A 22,515-nucleotide genomic window follows, 5' to 3' on the forward strand; every position below is an offset into this window, starting at 1 on the left:
AAGTTCACGAGGAGAGATCACTGGATTCTTTTTTGTCTGGCTCAGTATTTTTTGTTTTGAAAATACACTTGTAGATTTATGTTGACCTCAGTTTTGTATCTGGTAATGTAGAAGTCAAGAAATTGATTTTAAAAATAGCTGTTTTTATGTTCTCTCAGTAAACTGTACAATTACAGTAGATCTACGCTCTTGTCTTCTCCAAAGCATGCCCAGAGTTAGAGCACTCAACTCTGAGATCTGAGCTATTAAATCACCTCGTGAGAGCTTATGCTGAATCTCTTTGCGAGGAGATATAAACTAATTGCCTCTGTTCCTTTTTTGAAGTGAACAAAGCCACTTCAGTGTTCTCATTACACTTATCCAAAACTTTTTAAACCTTAGTGAACTTTGTTCTTCTGTCTCAACTAGTTGATTCCACAAAAAAGAGCTGTTTTTAAGAGCTCTTGGACCATTAATTTGTTTCCTTTTTGTGTAGGGGAAAATCTTTAATTTTCTACTTCCAGCCATTAACTCTAATGCAGAGAGACTTCTAAAGAATTGAAACAGAAAGCATTCTCACATGCCACCCCAGGTATGCTTATAATGTCCATGACAGAGAGACATAGGGTTGCTTGTCTTGTCTTGGAAAGGATCCAAGTGCTTCTGAAGGCAGGATATGCACAAATAATACTGCCTTATGCTGGATCGTAAGAGACACTTCGGGTTTATATTTGGCATGCCTGAAGCTTTCTGACTTGATTTGGACTGTGTCATAAGCTTCAAATTGTAGCAGTGCTTTGGCTGGAACACAGCAGCACAATTGTCATTGTTTTGACAGTGTCATGACACCCAAACATGTAGCACAGTGCTGGGTTACTACATTGCAACATGACTAGATTCTGAGGAATCCTGAAAAACTAACTGCTGTTAGTCCCCAAAAGTTAGTTTTAACAAAGCTTTTAATTTGGTTAAATTTAAATGGGACAGATGTTAATGGTAGGTAGACATGCCAGTTTCTGGTAAGCTAGATTAATGGCTCAGAGCTTCAATTTTGGAGCGCTGCAAATTTTGGAGTTTTCAAGGAGTGCAGGCTGAAGAGCATGGAGCAATTGTAATTATTACTTCAGGAAACAAGAATGTCGTCTATATAGTTTCTATATATTTTAATAAGGATTTTATATTACTATTGTGACTGTTCTAATGTATTCTAAAAATTCTACATGAAATTGTATGTAATGTGAGACACAGTACATCACTGTTGTGTTTGTTTAAATACTGGAGTATATGAAAGATTAATTTGTTATAACTGCCTTCATCCCAACATTTCATGATTACAAGATAGGTAGATACCAGCTACAGTACTGAAGATGGGAAGAATAATGCTAAAGTCATAGTATAAAATGTCCTTCCTTTTGTGGGATTCTTCAAGTCTTTGTAGAATTGTAACATAGATCTAAAGTATCTTCAGCAGTGCTGTTTTCAAGTCTGGAATGAAGGAGGAAGGCTGGCTTGCTTTGCTTTTTGAAACAATCCAGGCTGTGTATTTATGATTGATTGCATGTGTCAGGGCTGATTCACCACTCTGGCACTTTGAGTGCAGAAGGTGGGGGCCCACAAGGATTCTAAAAAATAATACTGGCCACTACAGGCTAGTATTCAACTCCCGAGGTTACAGCTTTTTGCTGACCTTGGATGGGTAGATGCTGCCACCACCCAAGTGCATAAAAAAACCCTGAGACACCCCAAGAAAGTGCACTTCGGAATTCCTTCCTGTGGCGTACCCTCAAGCCCTTTCACCTCCCTTTCTCCCCCCCCCCCCCCCCCCCGGGAAGAACTGAGAAAGAAAACAAAGGAAATCAGCTGTTGCCACCAGCTAAACAAACAACATAAGCACAAACGTCTTAAGACACACAAATCCAATCCTGTTCTTAATAAAATAAAATAAAGGTACATTTTATTAAAAAGAAAGGAAATACATTGAAATACATGTGGAACTTAGGCTTTCTGCTAGATTTAAAAAAAAAAAAACTATTACAAAAATTAAGCATCAAGATAGCTCTCTTGAGGTTCAACTTAAAGGTTACAAGTAAAACAAAGCACCTGGGGTTAGCACAGAGGAGTCCACAAGACACAAAGATATAATAGAGATAAACCTAATCGCGTCTTCCTAGACGTTTCCTGATCTACTTACATATCTGGGGTTTCAAATAAGTAGTTTCTACGTATGATCTAGTAATTTTCATATCTGGCCCACAGGTTTTTACAGCATAGCTGTTCTGTCTCCCCTCTCCGGAGAAAATGACAGACAAAGGGAAAGTTTTTTTTTCCCAATTTTAAAAAATTCTAGCCCTCCCATTGGCTCTTTTGGTCAGGTGCCCACTCCCTTCCTTTTACCTACGGGATATTTTAACCCTTTATAGGTAAAGTAAGTGGAGAACAGCTACTAACAGATTTTATAGGTAACTGGCTGGTTGGGGGTCCATAAAAGGGAGCTCACCCCTCGCCCTTCATTTATCACAGCATGTTAGCTCTCTTTAAAGCTAACTGCTTTTTACGTGGATTACAAGAACGAGTCTGTGGAGGTAATGTGTTTTTCCTGTAGTTAGTGTATAGAAATTTGCATCTTATTACTGTAGCACATTGTGCTAGGCACTGTACAATCACAGTGCCTACTCTGAAGAGTACAATTTAAGGGCATGTCTACACCACAAAGTTGTCTATTTTATGTAAGTTGACATCATGCCTCCAATTTAAGCAAGTCGATCTTGCACATCCCAGCTATGCTCATTGTGTCGTTGGAGCGCATCCTCACTAGCAGGGCTTGCATCAATGCACAGAGCGCTGCACTGTGGGTAGCTATCCCACAGTGCATGTAGCTGAGTGGAATTTTGGTTGGGCTTGCAATGCCTTATGGGACCAAAACATTGCGCGGGTGGTTATGGGAACATGGTGTTCTTTTTCGAGTGCTGCTCATATTGATTCCAATTTAGGTGTGCGCACGCTGCGTGCACGGCCATTGGAGAATTTTTACCATAGCAACACCCCGTGGGTTGGCTGTGGAGCCCTCTGGAGTGGCGCCTTCATGGCTCTCAATGTATACCCTAGCCGACCCAGCCCTCAGTTCCTTCTTAATGCCCATGACTGTCGTTGGAAATGTGGAGTTCTGCTTCACTGATGTCCACTCTCCCTAGCACTTGCAGTTTCTAGTTTATAATAGTTTAGTTTATAGTTGCAGTTAGTGGGTTGGGGGGTTTCCCTTCCTTCCTGATTTTCTATTGGGCTCACGCCCAAAGCTCCGGGATTCAAGCGCTGCGGTTCCTGTTCTAAGTCCATGCCAACAGGCGACCCCCATGACTCTTGCCTAAAGCGTCTGGGGAAGTCTCCTCTAGCAGACAAGTGCAGGATCTGCAAGGGTTTTCGTCCCCGGACCAAGAAGGAGCAGGACTTTCATTTCAAACAGCTCCTTATGGAGGCGGCTCTTAGCCCTCAACCTCCTGCGGCACCCCAAGATTCGGCACCGAGTGCCTTGGTGCGCAGCACCCCGGCAGCAGCAGTAGGAGCTGCACCGCGGTTGGACTCTGACTGAGACCCATGGCACTGACGCTCTCCGGCACCGCAGCCGACATCATCTGCCCGGCACTGCTCCCACTCCCCTGCCTGGAAGCGGCACTGGAAGCTGGAAAAGGCTGGCCCACCTCCACAGAGGCCAGCTCCCTTGGAAGTGCCTCTGGAGGCGCGTCCCGCAGGGGAGCACCTAGGGGCACAGTCTACGGCCTCGGCACCATTGACTCCGGCCCCGGGAGGAGAGCCGTTGAGTCCGGTGCCCCTGGACTCCCCGGTACACAGCGTGGTCGAGGTCCAGTTGCTGTCCACCCCGGATATCTTTGTGGCTGCGAGGGACTTTATTGCCATGACGGCATCGGCATCCCCTCAGCCTCATGCCAAGGCAGCGGTACCTGCACGTGCAGCACTGTCCCGAGGCAAGCTGACCCTGATCTACCCGTTAGCACCGTCCATCAAGCCATGGCTCCGGTCTCGTTCTCGGTACCGTTCATGCTGCCGACACCTTTCGCAGTCCCAGCGCTGGTCCCGGTCGCGGTGCCACTCAAGGAGCAGATCCCGGACCTGATGCTGCTCATCATCTAGACCCTGGTCCAGATCCAGACACTGTTCCAGGTCCCAGTACCGCTCCCCAGTGTCATGGTACCGTTCACCATCACCCTGTTGGCGTGACCCGGGGAAGATCCACTTGGCACCATGGTGGCCTTCCTGTTCAGTTTCCCATTCTTCGGGATCGGAGGCAGGGTCGCGCTTCTCGGACCGTCACCAGGTGGACCATAGCTGCCTGGAGTCAGGGGTTGGGCATTGGCAGGCGCAGGAGCAGGGTCCCACTCAAGGACCCACCCAGTGGCCATTCTGGACACCCTGGGTGTACCACCAGGCCCAGGGTGCTCTTTCTGGGACTTCTCGCTCAGCCCCGTCAGAGCCATGAGTGCCAGAGGCTGCCGCCACTCGGCCCACCCTGGGAGGCATGGAGACGGTGGTAGCTCCTCTTCCGGCTACAGGACCTCCTCCAACACCAGTTCCTGCTCCGGGCCCTAAGGTCACTGGCACAGGACAGCTGGGCCCAGTTCTGCAAGAGGCCTTAGATGACCCGCTCCCCCCATGGTGGCCTCCTCCTCACCCAACGAGGAGGTGGCAGGCACTGCAGTCTTGGGTCCCCTTCCCATAGACTTCCGTGCCCACCAGAATCTCCTGCGCGGAGTGGTCCCCAATATGAACTTGCAAGCGGAGGAGGTGGTGGATATTCTGTCAGCGGAAGCTCTGTCAAGGGTAGCCCTACCCCTTATTCGGACTATCCAGTCCACCACAAGAACAATCTGGCAAACACCTGCATCCATCCCATTGACTGCTCAGGGAGCGGAGCGCAAATACTTTGTCTCCTCAAAGGTTATTTGTTCACTCACCCGCAGCCTTGTTCGCTAGTGGTAGCATCGGTAAATGAGCGAGAATGGCATGGCCAGCAGGCCCCAGCTCCCAAATCAAAGGGTTCCAAGTGCCTTGATCTGTTTGGGCACAAAGTTTATTCCTCGGGGGATCTTCAACTCAGGATCGTTAATCAGGAGGCGCTCCTGAGCCACTACAATTTTAACTCCTGGAACTCCATGCTGAAATTTAAGGAGTTAGTACCTCCTGAGTTCAGAGAGGAGTTTGGGGCCTTGGTTGATGAGGGCAAAGCAGTGGCACAGACCTCATTGCAGGCCTCACTAGACGCTGCAGATTCTGCCGCACGTACTTTGTCCTCGGGGATAACGATGAGGCGTATCTCCTGGCTGCAAGCTTCCAACCTGCCACCGGAGCTTCAGCAAACACTGCAGGCCTTCCCCTTTGATGGAGAGGGCCTGTTTTCAGACCAGACCAATTCCAGGCTACAAATCCTTAAGGACTCAAGGGCAATAATGAAGCCCCTGGGGATGCACATGCCAGCTATCCAGCAGAAATCCTTCAAACCCCGGCAGCCACAACAATGCTCCTATACTCCTCCTCGAGCGAGGCAGGATTTTTATAGGAGACAGGGGTGTAATGGCAGAAGGAAGCCCTCCAACTCCCAGTCTGGGCAAGGCCAGGGACCGTCCAAGCCTTCATCGGGCTCAAAACAGGCCTTTTGAAGTGACGCTCGAGGACAATGTACCAGACCTCATTCAGGATCTTACCCCACCCTTCTTGAATTGTTCATCCCGCTTCCACCTTGCCTGGTCCCACATAACTGTGGACCACTGGATCCTCTGCATGGTGGAAGTGGGATACTCTCTCCAATTTTCTTTCTCCCATCCTCCTTCCCCGTCCCTCTTCAGGGACCCTTCTCACGAGCAACTCCTTATTCAGGAGGTTCAGATGCTCCTCGCAATGGGGGCAATCAAGGACGTTCTGAGGCAGCTAAGGGGTAGGGGGTTTTACTCCTGTTATTTCCTAATCCCCAAGGCAAAGGGAGGGCTTCGGCCCATTCTGGACCTCTGCGGTCTCAACAAGTTCATGGTAAAGTTGAAATTCCGCATGCTCTCCTTGGGCACCATCATACCTTCCTTGAATCCTGGAGATTGGTATGTTGCCCTCGACATGAAGGACACATTTCCACATAGCAATTCATCCGGCGCACAGACACTTCCTCCACTTTGTGGTCAACCATGAACATTATCAGTTCACGACCCTGCCCTTCCGTCTCTCCATGGCCCCCCGAGTGATTACCAAATGTCTGGTGGCTGTGGCAGCCTTCCTTCATCGGTGGTGGGTGCGGGTATACCCTTACCTCGACGACTGGCTTATCCGGGGACGCACCAAAGAGCAGGTGCAGTCCCACCTCTGCTTGGTCATGGACACATTTCTTCGGTTAGGCCTTGTCATAAATATAAAGGGAAGAGTAAACACCTTTAAATCCCTCCTCCAGAGGGAAAAACCCTTTCACCTGTAAAGAGTTAAGAAGCTAAGACAACCTCGCTGGCACCTGACCAAAATGACCAATGAGGAGACAAGATACTTTCAAAGCTGGGGGGGGGGGGAAACAAAGGGTTCTGTGTGTGTGTGTGTGTGTGTGTGTGTTGGTTTTTGCCAAGATCAGAGCAGGAATGCAGGTCAGAACTCCTGTAAAAAGTCAGTAAGCAATCTAGTTAGATATGCGTTAGATTCTGTTTTGTTTAAAAGGCTGATAAAATAAGTTGTGCTGAATGGAATGTATATTCCTGTTTGTGTCTTTTTGTAACTTAAGGTTTTGCCTAGAGGGATTCTCTATGCTTTGAATCTGATTACCCTCTTCCAGATCTGATTACTCAGGATCATGGTTGCCTCTGCCATCCCAACGTACGATCTGTCCACCTTTATGGCATGGATGCTGCGTGGCTGAACCCTGCAGAACTTCGCTGTTCAAAATCTGTGCAACAAATACTGATGGGCAGTGGGAAGCCCTCCACTAGGGCCACATATACGGCTTAGTGGAAGCGGTTCTTGTGCTGGTTCACTCAGCACAACACACCCCCTCTTCAGGTATCTGTGCCCCTCATTTTGGAATACCTGCTGGGCCTAAAACAGCAGGGCCTGGCGGCATCCTCCATCAGAGTTCACCTTGTGGCCATTTTGGCCTTTCAGCCGGGTGCGAATGGCCGCTCTGTCTTCGCCAATCCTATGGTTGGCAGGTTCCTTAAGGGCCTGGACCTTCTCTGCCCACAAGTTCGACACCCAGTCCCCACATGGGACCTTAACTTGCTTCTCCCAGACTCATGGGACCGCCATTCGAGCCGCTGGCCACCTGCTCCCTCCTCTATCTCTCCTGGAAAACAGCTTTCCTTGTCGCTATCATGTCAGCGCAGTGTGTCTCCAAGCTCAGAGCCCTTATCTCTGAACTACCCTACGCTATCTTTCATAAAGATAAATTGCAGCTTCGGCCTCATCCGGCCTTTCTTCCGAAGGTTGTATCAGCCTTCCATCTTAGCCAGGACATATTTCTTCCAGTTTTTTATCCAAAACCTCACGCTGGTCACCAGGAATAATGGTTGCACTCCCTCAATGTCCGTAGGGCACTTGCTTTCTACATTGAGCATACGAAACTGTTCAGGAAGATGACCCAGCTCTTCGTTGCGGTGGCGGACCAGATGGAAGGCCTCCTGGTTTCATCTCAGTGGACCTCCTCATGGATTACGTCCTGTTTCCATGCTTGCCATGATCTGGCCGGTGTATCAACCCCGCCCCTCACTGCTCACTCCACAAGGGCCCAGGCCTCATCGGCGACTTTTCTCGCCCAGGTGCCGATCCAGGAGATCTGTAGAGCTGCAACTTGGTCCTTGGTACACACTTTCGCTTGGCACTATGCCATTGTCCTGCACATCAGAGAAGATGCGGCGTTTGGTAGAGCGGTCCTACAATTAGCGTTGCTTCACTCCAACCCCACCGCCTAGGTAAGGCTTGGGAGTCACCTAAATTGGAATAGATATGAGCAAGCACTCGAAAAAAAATGTTTACTCACCTGTGTAACTATTGTTCTTCGAGATGTGTTGCTCAGATCCATTCCAAACCCGCCCCCCTTCCTGTCTTTTGGAGTAGCCAACAAGAAGGAACTGAGGGGGCACAGGGTCGGCTGGTGTATATATCGAGAGCCATGAAGGCGCCACCCCAGGGAGCTCCACAGCCAACCCACCTGGTGTTGCTAGGGTAAAAATTCTCCAACGGCCATGCACGCAGCGCACGCACACCTAAATAGAGCAACACATCTCAAAGAACAAAAGTTACAAAGGTGAGTAAACGTTTTTAGCCTCCCATGATGCACTTACCTTCCTCCCTGAAATCAGCGGCAAAGAAACCAAGCCTTTTTTGCACCTTGTTTTGTAAACCTGGGTTACCTGCACAGACGCCATAGCATGGTAAGCATGGACCCCACTCATCTGTACACTGTTGTTGTGAACATTACAAACACCTCGTACCTTATCCTGCAGTATTTACTCATCTGAAGGAGGAGCCGCCGCGTGGAACAGTGTGATACCATGCAAGCAGCCCTACTGGAATCCATGGAGTGGAGCAATTTGCAGTTGCTGGTGACAGTCACGACACGGTGGCGCGCTGTTTCTGGGCCCCGGAAACAAGCAGTGACTGGTGGAACCACATCGTTGTATGATGAGCCATGGCTGCAGAACTTCTGAATGTGTACGGCCACTTTCATGGAACTATGTGAAGAGCTTTCCGCAGCCCTGAAGTGCAGCAGTACTAAAATGAGAGCTGCCCTGACAGTTGAGAAGTGAGTGACGATAGCTCTGTGAAAGCTTGAACACCAGACTGCTACCAGTCAGTGGGGAATCAATTCGGAGAGGGTAAATCTACCTTGGGGCTTCAAACATAGGCTAAGCAAGCACACAATGGGGGTGGAATGTGCCTTTGGGCCTTTAAAAGGCTGCCGACATTGTTTGCTTACTAGGTTAGACCTCGGTGAAAGCAATATCTCCATTATTGTTCCTGCTGTGTACTCCATAATATCTGTGAAACAAAGGGAGAAAAGTTTCTGGCAACGTGGGGGGGGTTGAGGCAGATCACCTGGCAACCAGTTTTGAGCAGTAAGACACCAGGGCAATAAGAAGAGCACATTAAGGGGCTCTGCGTCACTGACGCTTTGAAAACCAGTTTCAGCAATGACCTTCAGTAATGTGACACTTGTGTATGGTTCCTTACCAACCTGTCCCCTTCGTTGCATTTTCTCCCCTGTAAACTCCAGCCCCACTAACCAGTCTGCTGAATGAATAAAGAGCCCTTTCTCCTCAGTCTATTGTTTTTTATGCTCACAAACACGCAGAGACAGCAAAGAAAAGTAAATTAACCTGGGGCAAAAGGGCTGTTAACACGGAGGGTGAGGGAGGGGAAAGGAGGACAGCTTCCTTACAGTTGCACTGCAGTAACAATCAAAGGTGTGGGATCGGGTGCCTTCTGGTCCTTGTACCCTCCCCTGTAATTGAGTGCAAGGGATACCAAACCTCCCCCGTCTCATAGGACAGCTGGGAGAGGAGGATGTGGAACTTGGCGACGATGACAGCAGGTTCAGCATAGGCTGCAGAGGGACTCTAGCATCCAACTGCCTTTCTTAAATCTCAACCAGATGCCTCAACATGTTTGATTGCTCCTTCATAATCCACAGCATCTCATCCTCTGTCGCACACTTTTCCCCTGCATCCTGTCCTGTCCTCCCTATCCTCGTGCAGGTTGTCGGACGGTGTAATCCTCCGTGCACTGAGTTCCGTCTTGTCCCTCTCGGAGGTACACATTAACTCATTGAACACGTCTTCCCTAGTCGTCTTTTTCCACCTTCTAATCTGCGATAGTCTCTGTCCTAGTGTGCAAGATGTGCCTACAAACAAGGTTTTCAGCTGAAAGGAATGCAAAGTACAAGGATAGCATTGACAGTGCATACATGGTTTCTGGTGCAAGGTTAATTCTTTTTATAAATGAAACACCACCGCCATGCACTTTCCTGCAAGCCACAACGTAATCACAACTGCTGGCTATTGCAAGAGTCGGTTTACTACTATGGCTATGGTGAGTAAGACTACGAGGCATGGGCGAGAGGTCTTGTGCTGCAGCTTTTGTGAAGACATCCTTGGGATCAGTGGTTCCAACTTCAGAAAAGCCCCCTTTCCTCTAGCAACCTGGATGGTGCTTGAGGACAAACACCAGTAATAAGCTCCCCCAAATAGTCTGATTTTTACAAAAGCTGCACTTGGTTGGGGAGGAAGGGAGACAAACAGGAAGCCGCCCTTTAAATGCTGGTTGCAATACATGGTGATCCCTTCCAACCACACCAGCGGCATGCTGGGGAAAGCGTGGTTTTTGTGACCCGGATTTCACCAAACAGTCCGATTACTTGTTAAATTGTTTGGAGTATAAGGGCTGACATTTAAAACTCCCCCCGTTTTCCGTGGGTGACCATATGTAATATCATTCTCCTGAGGGTAACAGAAGCAGAAAGGGAGCAGATGCTGCATGTGTCTGGGTACAGACCTAGTCCTTGTGCTGCAATGATGCCAGAAGATTTAATACTGGAGTGGTGTGGGAAATTGTCCTACCATTGTGGACAAAATAATGCAGCCCTTCCCAGAAACCTTCAGGAAAAGTTTGTAGAGTACCACAATGAAAGCTTCCTAGAGATTCCAGGGTCATCCCCGTGCACATAAACAGTCTTTTTCTTAGAGCACCCTCTGCCTAGCTGCAGTGGCTACTGATAACTACATCTACTACTTTGTTCAGATTAAACATTAAAAATAATAGCATGTAACCCCTACAGTTTGATTGGAAATGTGTACTCTCCAGAGGTGCCTTCCCTGGCATCACGCTCTGCCGACAATTGGTCCTGTGAGGGGATAGGCTCCAGGATTAAAAACAGTTCTTGGCTGTCTGAGAGAATGGATCCTCCGCTTGCCTGCCTCGCAATCTCCTCCTCCTCCTTTCCCTCGTCAACAAAGTCCTCCTCCTCATTGTTGCTCGAGGTCACCCGGGGCTCCTAGGAGGTATCCACAGAGCATTTTGGGGTAGCGGTGGGGTTACCACCGAGAATCGCATGCAGCTCCTCATAGAAGGCGCATGTCTGTGGTGCAGAACCAGAACGACTGTTCACCTCCCTTGTCTTCTGGTACGCTTGCCAAAGCGCTCTTATTTTCACATGCCACTGCTCCATGTCCCTGGTGTAGCCCTTCTCCCCTATGCTCCGTGCAATTTTGGCACAGATGTCAGAGTTTCTTCTGCTGGATTGGAGCTCTGCCTGCACCGACTCCTCTTCTTCAAGTGATTGCTCATGTGCATTCCACAGTAGATATGCATGCTCGCCCCATGCACCGGTGCTGGAAGTTTTTCCCCTAGCAGTACCTATAGGGGAGCGCCCCAAGCGACCCCTGGAGTGGTGCCACTATGGCACAGTATAAGGGGTGCTGTGCGCCCCCCCCCCACACCCTCAGTTCCTTCGTGCCGCCAGTGAAGATGTCAGTACTGCTCTGCTCCAGGTTTGCTATAGCTTCCCTCTTGGACTCTGATAGTTCATAGTTGGTAGTACCTGTAGTCAAAAGTAGTTTAGAGTTAGTTTAGTTACTTTAAATCGTGCGACACTTGCAAGCGGCTGATGCGTGAGAGTGATCCTGCACACGGACTGTTTACGCTGTCTGGGGGAAACCCATCTCAGCAATCCCTGCAAGATTTGCAGATCCTTTAAACCTCAGACCAAGAATGAGCAGGACATTCGACTCTGAGCCATTTTGATGGAGTCGGTCCTGACCCTGACACCGCTGCACCGCTCCAAGTCAGCACCGAGCACCGCAGCATCAGTGCTCAGCAACCCTTCGGAGCCTTCCACCAGCCGGCACCACTCCCTATCACTCCAAAAAGACAAAAAAGAGGTTTTCTTCAACAAGGCACCAGAGCAAAACCGGGGTAGAAACTAGACCTGCCTTGGGCAGCTCTTGGTCCCCATCGGCCTCCCGGCTGCCGACTCAGGTTGAGTGGAGTAGCCTAGCCCACTTCGAGCCAACCTCCAAGGGACATTTGGGTGCCCTCCATGCCGCATTCTGGGCCTTGCAGGGGGCCCAAGACATTGTCTCTGCTGGTATTGGGGGCATTGCTACCATTGGCTCTCCCCGGTCCAGAGAAAAGCCACCTGCAGTTGCCACCTGGACGGTACCGTTCATGGTCTAGGGAAGGTTCCTGATGCCGTTCACCGCAGGTCCCTGTTGGTCCGTGCAGGTCCCTGTTGACTCCCACCGGGTTGTCTGGCTGGGTACCGGTGAGCAGGGATTCCAGGCACCGCTCCGCCTCAAGGGAACGTAGACCTCGGAAGGAGAGCGTGCCCCCCAAGACCAGGACAGACGGCACCGGAGTTTCTTGTCTCAGAGGACTACCATAGCCCTTAGCGGTATGGGCGTCGCTCCCTTTCTTTGTCTCGTTTTGGGTTCCTGGCCACGGCATCGCTTCCGCAGCCCCAGGCGTTGATCACCGGCGCCTCCCCATCACGGATCTGCCTGTTGGATCCAGTCACGGAGCAGGTGCTACCAGCAGTACTCCCGCTCCTCCACACCAGGATCACGGTCTCGCCGTCGGCATCACCCCCGACATCGCCGTACTTCCCAGTCCTAAGAGAGCGGTAGATCATATGCCAGCCCGGGTTCCCTTGTAGTAGTCAGTCGATGGGCCAGGCTAGTCAGGCTGAGCAGCCTGTTCCAGCGGTGGCATCGGGCTCCTTGACCGGCACCATGGTACCAGTGGGCCCCATGGCCCCCGATGCAGCCCCTGGTTGTGGCTCACTCGGAGGCGGGAGCCTCGGAGAGACCGTCAGTCTCCTTTTCTCAACCCCCCAGAAAGGAGTCGGTGGAGCATTCATCCCTGGCCCCACATCCAGAAGGGGACGGGGTGGTGTGACCTGCGGCACCGGTGGGGATGCAGAGTACCGTACCCCCATCCTCCTCCTCCCTTGACAAGGTGATCACGGTCCCTCCTCCACGGGTCCTGCAGGAGGACTCTAAAGCCCACCCAGAGTTGTTGAAAAGGGTGGCATCAAGCCTCAACCTTCAAGCTGACAAGGTGGAGGGAACCCTCAGACTCCTTCTTCAATGTCCTCTCTGCTTCGGCACTGGCCAGGGTGGCTCTTCCACTCCATGAAGGGGTGGCAAAGATCTTGAACGCCTTGTGACAAACCCTGGCTTCCTTGCCCCCCATCTTGAAGAGGACAGAACAGAAGTACTACTTGCCTGCTAAGGGCATGAATCCCTGTATATCCACACTGCCTCCTATTCCCTAGTGGTCAAGTCGGTCAACCATCGGGAGAAGCAAGGCCAACCAGCCCTTACCCCTAAGAATAAGGACTCAAAGAGACTAGATCTTTCCAGTAGAAAGATGTAGTCATCCTCGAGTTTCCAACTGAGGGTGGCGAACCACCAAGCCCTGCTGGGCAGATACAAGTTCAATTTGTGGAATCTGCCAACATTTGAGGACTCCCTCCAAGAGCATGACCAAAAACAAGAGTTCAAGACTCTGGTAGGGGAGGGTACGGCTGCCGTCAGGGCAGTCCTTCAGGCTGCCTCGGATGCCACAGATATGGCTGCACGGGCTATGGTCTCCACAGTGTCCATGAGGAGGGCATCATATCTCCTGCTGTCTGGGTTGAACAGTGAGGCACAGAACTCCTTACAGAACCTTCTGTTCGATGGCAAGGCCCTGTTTGCAGAACAGATGGACATGAAATTGCACGTCCTGAAAGATTCCTGCACAACACTGAAGACCCTTGGCCTCTGTATCCTGGCCCCAGCCAGGACCAAGTTTAAACTACTGCAGGCTCCCGCCCAGGCCACAGACTCTAGATATGAGCCCCCTTATAAAAAGTCAAAGGACTATAAAAAGTGCTCGCAATGGCAATCCCGGTCTGCACCCCAACCTGGGCCCTCCCAAGGGTAAACAGGCGGGGAAGCGTCAGTTTTGATGGGACGCCCCGGGGTCATTTACCAGTTCATATGAGGGATCCATCTGCAGTAAAACTCCCTTTCTCCATCCGTTTTGTGTGCTTTTCTTCCAGAGTGATCGCGGCTGACCTCGGACCGATGGGTCCCAACACTGTCTTCCGAGGCTACACCCTCCAGTTTACCTCTTCCCTTCCCCCCCAACCTACCCACCCTCCATATCCGTCCCTCCTCAGGGACCAGTCTCACGAGACCCTGCTCGAACAGGTGGTGAGACCGCTCCTTGGCATGGGAGCGGTGGAGGTGGTGCCAGTGGAGTTCAGACACAAGGGGTTCTACTGCCGCTATTTCCTTATCCCAAAGGCCAAAGCAGGGTTCAGGCCCATCTTGGACCTGCGAGGCCTGAACCAGTAATGGTAAAGCTCAAGTTTTGCATGGTCTTTCTGGCCTCCATCATCCCCTCCCTGGATCCCAGGGACTGGTACGCCAACCTCGATCTGCAGGACGTGTACTTCCACATTCATGTATTCGAAGGACACAGGCGTTTCCTCCGTTTCATGGTTGGGCAGGAGCACTACCAATTTACTGTTCTCCTGTTTGACCTATCAACTGCCCCTAGGGTATTCACAAAGTGTATTTCTGTGGTGGCGGCCAACCTCAGACATCGAGGGGTCTAGAACTTCCCCTGTCTCGATGACTGGCTGGTCAAGGGCAACTCCAGGTCGCAGGTGCAGGATCACGTATCACTCCGCCTGTCCACATGCTCCACTCCGGGCCTGTTGGTAAACACCAAGTCCATATTAGTCCCAGTGCAGCGCATGGAGTTCATTGGGGGCAATTCTGGATGTCGCCAGGACCTCCCTCCCACCGGACAGATTCGAGACCCTAAGGGAGCTTATCGGCACAGTCACAAGGTTCCTCGTGGCCACAGCCAGAGTGTGCCTCCAACTCCTGAGTCATATGTTGGCATGCACGTACGTGGTTCGTCACGCCAGACTCAGGATGCAGCCCCTCCATCTCTGGTTGGCCTCGGTATTCTCCCAGTCCAGAGAAAGGATGGACAAAGTCCTCACTTTGCACACACCGGTGATCGCCTCTCTGCAATGCTGGTCCTCCCCGGGGAACACGTTCCACAGGGTCCCATTCAGGGGGTGGCCCCCATCCGTCGAGCTGGTGTCCAATGTTTCGGACCTGGGGTGGGGAGCCCATGTGGGGAACGTTCAGACCCAAGGTCTGTGGTCCGCGCAGGACTGTGTCCTACGTATAAAGGTTAAGGAGCTCAGGGCGGTCTGTCTGTCATGCGTGGCCTTCTGCTCACACCTAGAGAGCAGAGTGTTTAGGGCTCTCACTGATAACACGGCCTCAATGTTCTACACCAACAGGCGGGGACTGTTCCTCAGCCCTCTGCCAGGAAGCCCTCAGGCTGTGGGACTCCTGTATAGCCCACGATACTTACTTGGAAGCCCACCACTTAACGAGCTCCCGGAATTCTTGAGCGGATCGCCTGAGCCGAGACGACTTCTCTCCGCACGAGTGATCACTACACCCAGAGGTGGTTCACAGGATTTTCCAAATGTGGGGCATTCCTCAGGTGGACCTGTTTGCAACACGGCAGAACTGCCGGTGTGTGCACTTCTGCTCCAGGGCTGCTGATTGGGCATGGGCGCCATCTCTGATGCCTTCCTTCTGCCTTAGTCGGACCAGCCTTTCTATGTTTTTCCCCTGATCCCGCTGATCATCAGGGTCTTAGAAAAGATAAAAATGGACAGGGCCAGGGTCCTGATCGCCCCAGCATGGCCCAGGCAATATTGGTACGGGACTCTTACAAGCCCCACTGTGGCCGCTGCCATCCCACCCGGACCTGCTGTCCCAGGACTAGGGCTGCCTCCTCCACCCCAGCCTAGCGGCACTCCACCTCATGGCACGGCTGCTCAGTGGTTAAGCCGGGAGGAGAGAACATGCTCAGAAGGGGTTCAGCGTGTCCTCTTGGAAAGCAGGCAGCCCTCCACTCATCGGGCCTACCTGACGAAGTGGTCTCGGTTTTCCTGGTAGGCAGCTGATCGGGGCTTTTTGCCCATGACTGCTCCAATTCAGTTCATATTGTACTACCTCCTTCATCTGAGATCCCAAGGCCTAGCGCCCTCGTCCGTCAAGGTGCACTTGGCGGCCATATCGGCCTTCCACCCACCAGTGCAGGGTCACACGATATTATCCCATGCCATGACTGGCCAATCGCCTTTTCCTGTATGTTAGGCCCCCAGTCCCGCAGTGGGGCCTGAACTTGGTGCTGACCAGGTTGACAGGTCCCCCATTTGAACCGCTAGCTACGTGGTCCTGGTTGCACCTCTCGTGGAAGGTGGCCTTCCTGGTAGCGATCATGTCTGCTACATGGGTCTTGGAGCTCCAGGCCCTGAGCTGTGAACCTCCATACACAGTGTTCCATAAGGATAAGGTCCAGCTGTGACCACATCCTTTGTTTCTCCCCAAGGTGGTCTCCGCCTACCATATGGGTCAGGACATTTTCCTGCCGGTGCTCTGTCCCAAATCCCATGTATCCAGTGAGGAGCCTGGGTGTGAGGCGGGCTCTGGCGTTTTACCTGGAACATTCAAAACCGTTCAGGAAGTCATCGCAACTGTTCATTGCCTCAGCCGAGTGCATGAGAGGCTGGCCAATCTCCACTCAGTGGCTCTCCAACTGGATTACCTCGTGTATTTGTACCCTTTATGACCTAGTGGGAGTCCCCCTGTCGCAGGTTGTGAGGGTGCACTTGACTAGGGCACAAGCCTCATCGGTTGCCTTTCTGGCCCATGTCCATCCAGGACATATGTAGGGCTGTCACATGGTCATCAATTCACACGTTCACATCGCATTACATGATCATCTCCCAAACCAGGGAGGATGTTGGGTTCAGCAGGGCGGTACTCCGTCCCAAGTGTCTGTGCACTCCTACCCATCTCCAACAGACATAACTTGGAGTCCCCTATTGTGGAATGCACATGAGCAATCACTTAAAGGAGAAAAGACAGTTACCTTTTCCATAACTGGTGTTCTTCGAGATTCATAGATTCATAGATACTAAGGTCAGAAGGGACCATTCTGATCATCTAGTCCGACCTCCTGCACAGCGCAGGCCCCAGAATGTCACCCACCCACTCCTATGAAAAACCACACCCATGTCTGAGCTATTGAAGTCCTTAAATCATGGTTCAAAACTTCAAGGAGCAGAGATGCCTCCCTCCAGTCAACCATGCCCCATGCTACAGAGGAAGGCAAAAAAACGTCCAGGGCCTCTCCAATCTGCCCTGGAGGAAAATTCCTTCCCGACCCCAAATATGGCAGTCAGCTAAACCCTGAGCATATGGGCAAGATTCACCAGCCAGATACCCAGGAAAGAATTTTCTATAGTAACTCAGATCCCATCCATCTAATATCCCATCTCAGGGGATTTGGCCTATTTAGCCTGAATATTTAAAGATCAATTACTTACCAGAATCCCATTATCCCATCATACCATCTCCTCCATAAACTTATCGAGTAGAATCTTAAAGCCAGATAGATCTTTTGCCCCCACTGCTTCCCTTGGAAGGCTATTCCAAAACTTCACTCCTCTGATGGTTAAAAACCTTCGTCTGATTTCAAGTCTAAACTTCCTGGTGGCCAGTTTATACCCATTTGTTCTTGTGTCCACATTGGTGCTGAGCTTAAATAATTCCTCTCCCTCTCCTATATTTATCCCTCTGATATATTTATAGAGAGCAATCATATCTCCCCTCAACCTTCTTTTAGTTAGGCTAAACAAGCCAAGCTCCTTAAGTCTCCTTTCATAAGACAAGCTTTCCATTCCTCGGCTCATCCTAGTAGCCCTTCTCTGTACCTGCTCCAGTTTCAATTAATCCTTTTTAAACATGGGAGACCAGAACTGCACACAGTATTCTAGGTGAGGTCTCACCAGTGCCTTGTATAATGGTACTAAAACCTCCTTATCCCTACTGGAAATGCCTCTCCTGATGCATCCCAAAACCGCATTAGCTTTTTTTCACAGCCATATCACATTGGCAGCTCATAGTCATCCTATGATCAACCAATACTCCAAGGTCCTTCTCCTCTTCCGTTACTTCTAATTGATGTGTCCCCAATTTATAACTAAAATTCTTGTTATTAATCCCTAAATGCATAACCTTACACTTCTCACGATTAAATTTCATCCTATTACTATTACTCCAGTTTACAAGGTCATCCAGATCCTCCTGTATAATATCCCGATCCTTCTCCGAATTGGCAATACCTCCCAGCTTTGTATCATCTGCAAACTTTATTAGCACACTCCCACTTTTTGTGCCACGGTCAGTAATAAAAAGATTAAATAAGATTGGTTCCAAAACCGATCCCTGAGGAACTCCACTGGTAACCTCCCTCCAACCTGACAGTTCGCCTTTCAGTAGGACCCGTTGCAGTCTCCCCTTTAACCAATTCCTTATCCACCTTTTGATGTTCATATTGATCCCCATCTTCTCCAATTTAACTAATAATTCCCCATGTGGCACGGTATCAAATGCCTTACTGAAATCTAGGTAAATTAGATCCACTGCATTTTCTTTTATCTAAAAAATCTGTTCCTTTTTCAAAAAAGGAGATCAGGTTGGTTTGGCACGATCTACCTTTTGTAAAACCATGTTGTATTTTGTCCCATTTACCATTGACTTCAATGTCCTTAACTAATTTCTCCTTCAAAATTTTTTCCAGGACCTTGCATACTACAGATGTCAAACTAACTGGCCTGTAGTTACCCGGATCACTTTTTTTTCCTTTCTTAAAAATAGGAACTATATTAGCAATTCTCCAATCATTCGGTACTATTCCTGAGTTTACAGATTCATTAAAAATTCTTGCTAATGGGCTTGCAATTTCAGGTGCCAATTCCTTTAATATTCTTAGATGAAGATTATCTGGGCCCCCCGATTTAGTCCCATTAAGCTGTTTCAGTTTCGCTTCTACCTCCGATATGGTAATATCTACCTCTATATCCTCCTTCCCATTTGTCATGCTACCATTATCCCCAAGATCCTCTTTAGCCTTATTAAAGACTGAGGCAAAGTATTTGTTTAGATATTGGGCCATGCCTAGATTATCTTTAACCTCCGCTCCATCCTCAGTGTTAAGCGGCCCCACTTCTTCCTTCTTAGTTTTCTTCTTATTTATATGGCTATAGAACCTTTTACTATTGGTTTTAATTCCCTTTGCAAGGTCCAACTCTACTCGACTTTTAGCCTCTCTGACTTTATCCCTACATCTTCTGACCTCAATTAGGTAGCTTTCCTTGCTGATCCCTCCCATCTTCCACTCCCTGTATGCTTTCTGCTTCTTCATAATCACCTGTCTAAGATGCTTGCTCATCCAGCTTGGTCTACAACTCCTTCCTATGAATTTTTTCTCCTTTCTTGGGATACAGGCTTCCGATAGCTTCTGCAGTTTTGATTTAAAGTAATCCCAGGCCTCCTCTACCTTTAGATCCATAAGTTCTTCAGTCCAATCCACTTCCCTAACTAATTTCCTTAATTTTTGAAAGTCAGCCCTTTTGAAATAAAAAACCCTATTTGCAGATTTATTTTTGTTAATCCTTCCATTTAGTTTGAACTGAATTAGCTCATGATCACTTGAGCCAAGATTGTCCCCTACAACCATTTCTTCTATGAGGTCCTCGCTACTCACCAAAATTAAATCTAAAATGGCATCCCCTCTAGTCGGTTCAGCAACTACTTGATGAAGGAATCTATCAGCTATCACATCTAGGAAAATCTGAGCCCTATTATTATTACTAGCACTGGTCCTCCAGTCTATATCTGGGAAGTTAAAGTCTCCCATGATCACGCAGTTTCCATTAGTATTTACTTTATTAAAGACATTAAAAAGGGCTCTATCCATATCCAGATTAGATCCCGGAGGTCTATAGCACACCCCAAGCACTATCGTAGGAGAGGCTTTACTAGTTTTCTTCCCCAATGTAATTTTTGCCCAGACGGACTCTGTCTTATCCATTGCATCGCTTCTCATTTCTTTACATTCTACCTCATCATTGATATACAATGCTACTCCACCCCCTTTACCTTTGTTTCTGTCTTTCCTAAAGAGCACATACCCTTCAATACCTGTAGTCCAGTCATGACTACTATTCCACCATGTTTCTGTTATCCCTATAATATCTGGTTTCACTTCCTGCACCAGTAGCTCTAGTTCCTCCATTTTGTTACCTAGACTCCTCGCATTGGTGTACAAACATCTTAATTTTTGCTGTTTGGACTGGCTCACATTTTGTACCCTATTAGGCACAGTCATTCTACAGCCAGTATAACCTATTAGACTAGTATCCACAGCGCCCTCGCTCCTTATATACATTCTCCTACCCATGGCTGTATCCTTTCTTACTTCATCTTCTTCCCTCTCAATGCTAAAATCTGGCGTGGAGATTTTCTGGACATCTCCCATCCATCTCCCCCCAATTCCTAGTTTAAAGCTCTCTTTATCAGTTGTGCCAGCCTCGATCCTAGAAGTCTATTTCCTTCCCTACTCAGATGAAGTCCATCCCGAGAGAATTGACCTCTGTCTGTGAATGCCTCCCAGTGGCCATACATCCCAAAGCCCTCCTTATAGCACCACTGCCTAAGCCATCTGTTGACAGTCATAATCTTGTCACACCTTTGTTGCCCTTCTCTAGGAACAGGAAGGATCCCGCTAAAGATCACCTGAGCCTCAATTTCCTTAAGTGTCTTCCCCAGCCTAGCATAGTCTCCCTTGATACTTTCCAGCGAGAATCTGGCTGTATCATTTGTTCCCACATGAAGAATAATTAGGGGATTCTTTCCCGCTCCCTTTAGGATCCTTTTCAACCTCAGGTCTACATCCCATATCTTAGCACCCGGAAGACAGCACACCCTTCTATTCTCAGGATCAGCTCTAGTTACAGGCCTGTCTATTGTATAGACCTGAATACACATTCATGTATTCATGAGATGGTATTGCTCATGTCCCTTCCACATCCCCCCCTCCTTCCCCTCTGTTGGAGTTGTCTGCAAGAAGGAACTGAGGGTGAGGGAAACGTGCAGCACCCCTTATAACGCGCCATAGCGGCACCACTCCAGGGGTCGCTAAGGGCGCTCCCTTACAGGTACTGCTTGGGGAAATACTTGTGGCACTAGTGCACATGACGAGCACACACACACACACATTGTGGAATGGACCTGAACAACACATCTCGAAGAACACCAATTATGGAAAAGGTAACTGTCTTTTCTCCCCACACAGTAATAAGATCCAGCACCTCTTGTGTACTCCATGCTGGAGCACATTTGCTGGCTTGAGTCTTCGTGATCAGCTGTGCTGGTGAGCTCTCCACACTGATCAAACAGGAAATGAAAATTCAAAAGTTCCCAGGGCTTTAACAGGGGAGCGGCTGTTACCTGTGTACCTCACTGCTGTGCAGTGGAGTTGAAAGTGCTCTCCAGAGCGGTCACAGCGGAGCACTGTGGGATGCCTCCTGGAGGCCAATTCATTTAAACTATACAATGCAATGTCTACACTATCCCCATGTCGATCCATGGAAGTCGAATCAAATACTATGCCTCTTGCGGAGGTGGAGTACAGAATTCTACTTTACAGGCCACTTACGTTGGCGGAAGGAACTAGGAAGTGTAGACACATAAATTATTAAATCAACCTAATGCATCTTATGTTGATCTAACTTTGTAGTGTAGACAGGGCTTAAATAGATGAGACAGACAAAGGGTTGGGAAAGGGATAATGCAAGTAGAGTGAGCAGTGCAATGGTGACAAATGTTCTGTTCTGTGAATTTTGTTTACATCCTTTCAATGGGGTTATGTTAAGTGGAATTGGAGATTAGCTCGATACAAGACAAAGGAAGGGAGGGTGAGTGTTTGGGGGTATTGGAGTAAACAGTCAGCACAGGAGAGAATGTTCACAGTGCAAACTTCAGAAAGCAGTCTGCTGTGAGTATGTTGGTCCTTGCTTTAAATGCTGTCTGAAGCTACTGTACTGTTTCACTCTGTCTTGGTTGATCCCTAGACTTTTTCCCAAAGGTTATATGACTTGGGGAGGAGGAGATGATGCCACAAAAGTCCTTGTGTCTCATAGGGGTCATGGGGGTGTCTACGCAATTCTGAGTTTGGTAGCTTATGGGGGCGTGGATTGACAGTTTTGTTTTAATGAGGTATTCAAAGTCAGTCTTAAATATATTTCTGCCTTCCAAATCTCACTGCAAAAGCATCCAAACTTTCTGCTGCATCCTACAAGAACATAATTTAAAATAACCTATCACAGTATGTTTAAATTAAAAGGTTTTTCTAATCTCATTGTAATATATTAACTATACAATACAATAATTTTGTGTGGTCTTTCCCTAGGCACCTTTGGACGCATTTTCCATGGAATTTTAATAGAGGAAAAAGACCCCAGTAAAGAGAAACAAGTTTTTGTCAAAACAGTCAAAGGTAGGTTTTATTGTTGTGTTTCTCCCTCATCTTATTCAAGTAGACTATGGCATGTTCATTGCATCAATTCTG

The 22,515-nt window shown here is 49.0% G+C and overlaps 1 protein-coding gene across 4 annotated transcripts in view; it reads left to right on the forward strand.

The window, feature by feature from the left end:
* RYK (receptor like tyrosine kinase) overlaps positions 1-22,515 on the forward strand; it is a 149,621-nt gene that overhangs the window by 61,771 nt on the left and 65,335 nt on the right. For all 4 annotated transcript variants that reach the window (XM_038416807.2, XM_043492673.1, XM_043492674.1 and 1 more), the window contains exon 9: positions 22,357-22,443. In XM_038416807.2, the coding sequence (XP_038272735.1) occupies positions 22,357-22,443 (87 nt within the window). The remainder of the gene's footprint in view (positions 1-22,356; positions 22,444-22,515) is intronic.

This window comes from Dermochelys coriacea, chromosome 9 (genome assembly GCF_009764565.3).
Source record: "Dermochelys coriacea isolate rDerCor1 chromosome 9, rDerCor1.pri.v4, whole genome shotgun sequence".
NCBI classification, from domain to species: Eukaryota; Metazoa; Chordata; order Testudines; family Dermochelyidae; genus Dermochelys; species Dermochelys coriacea.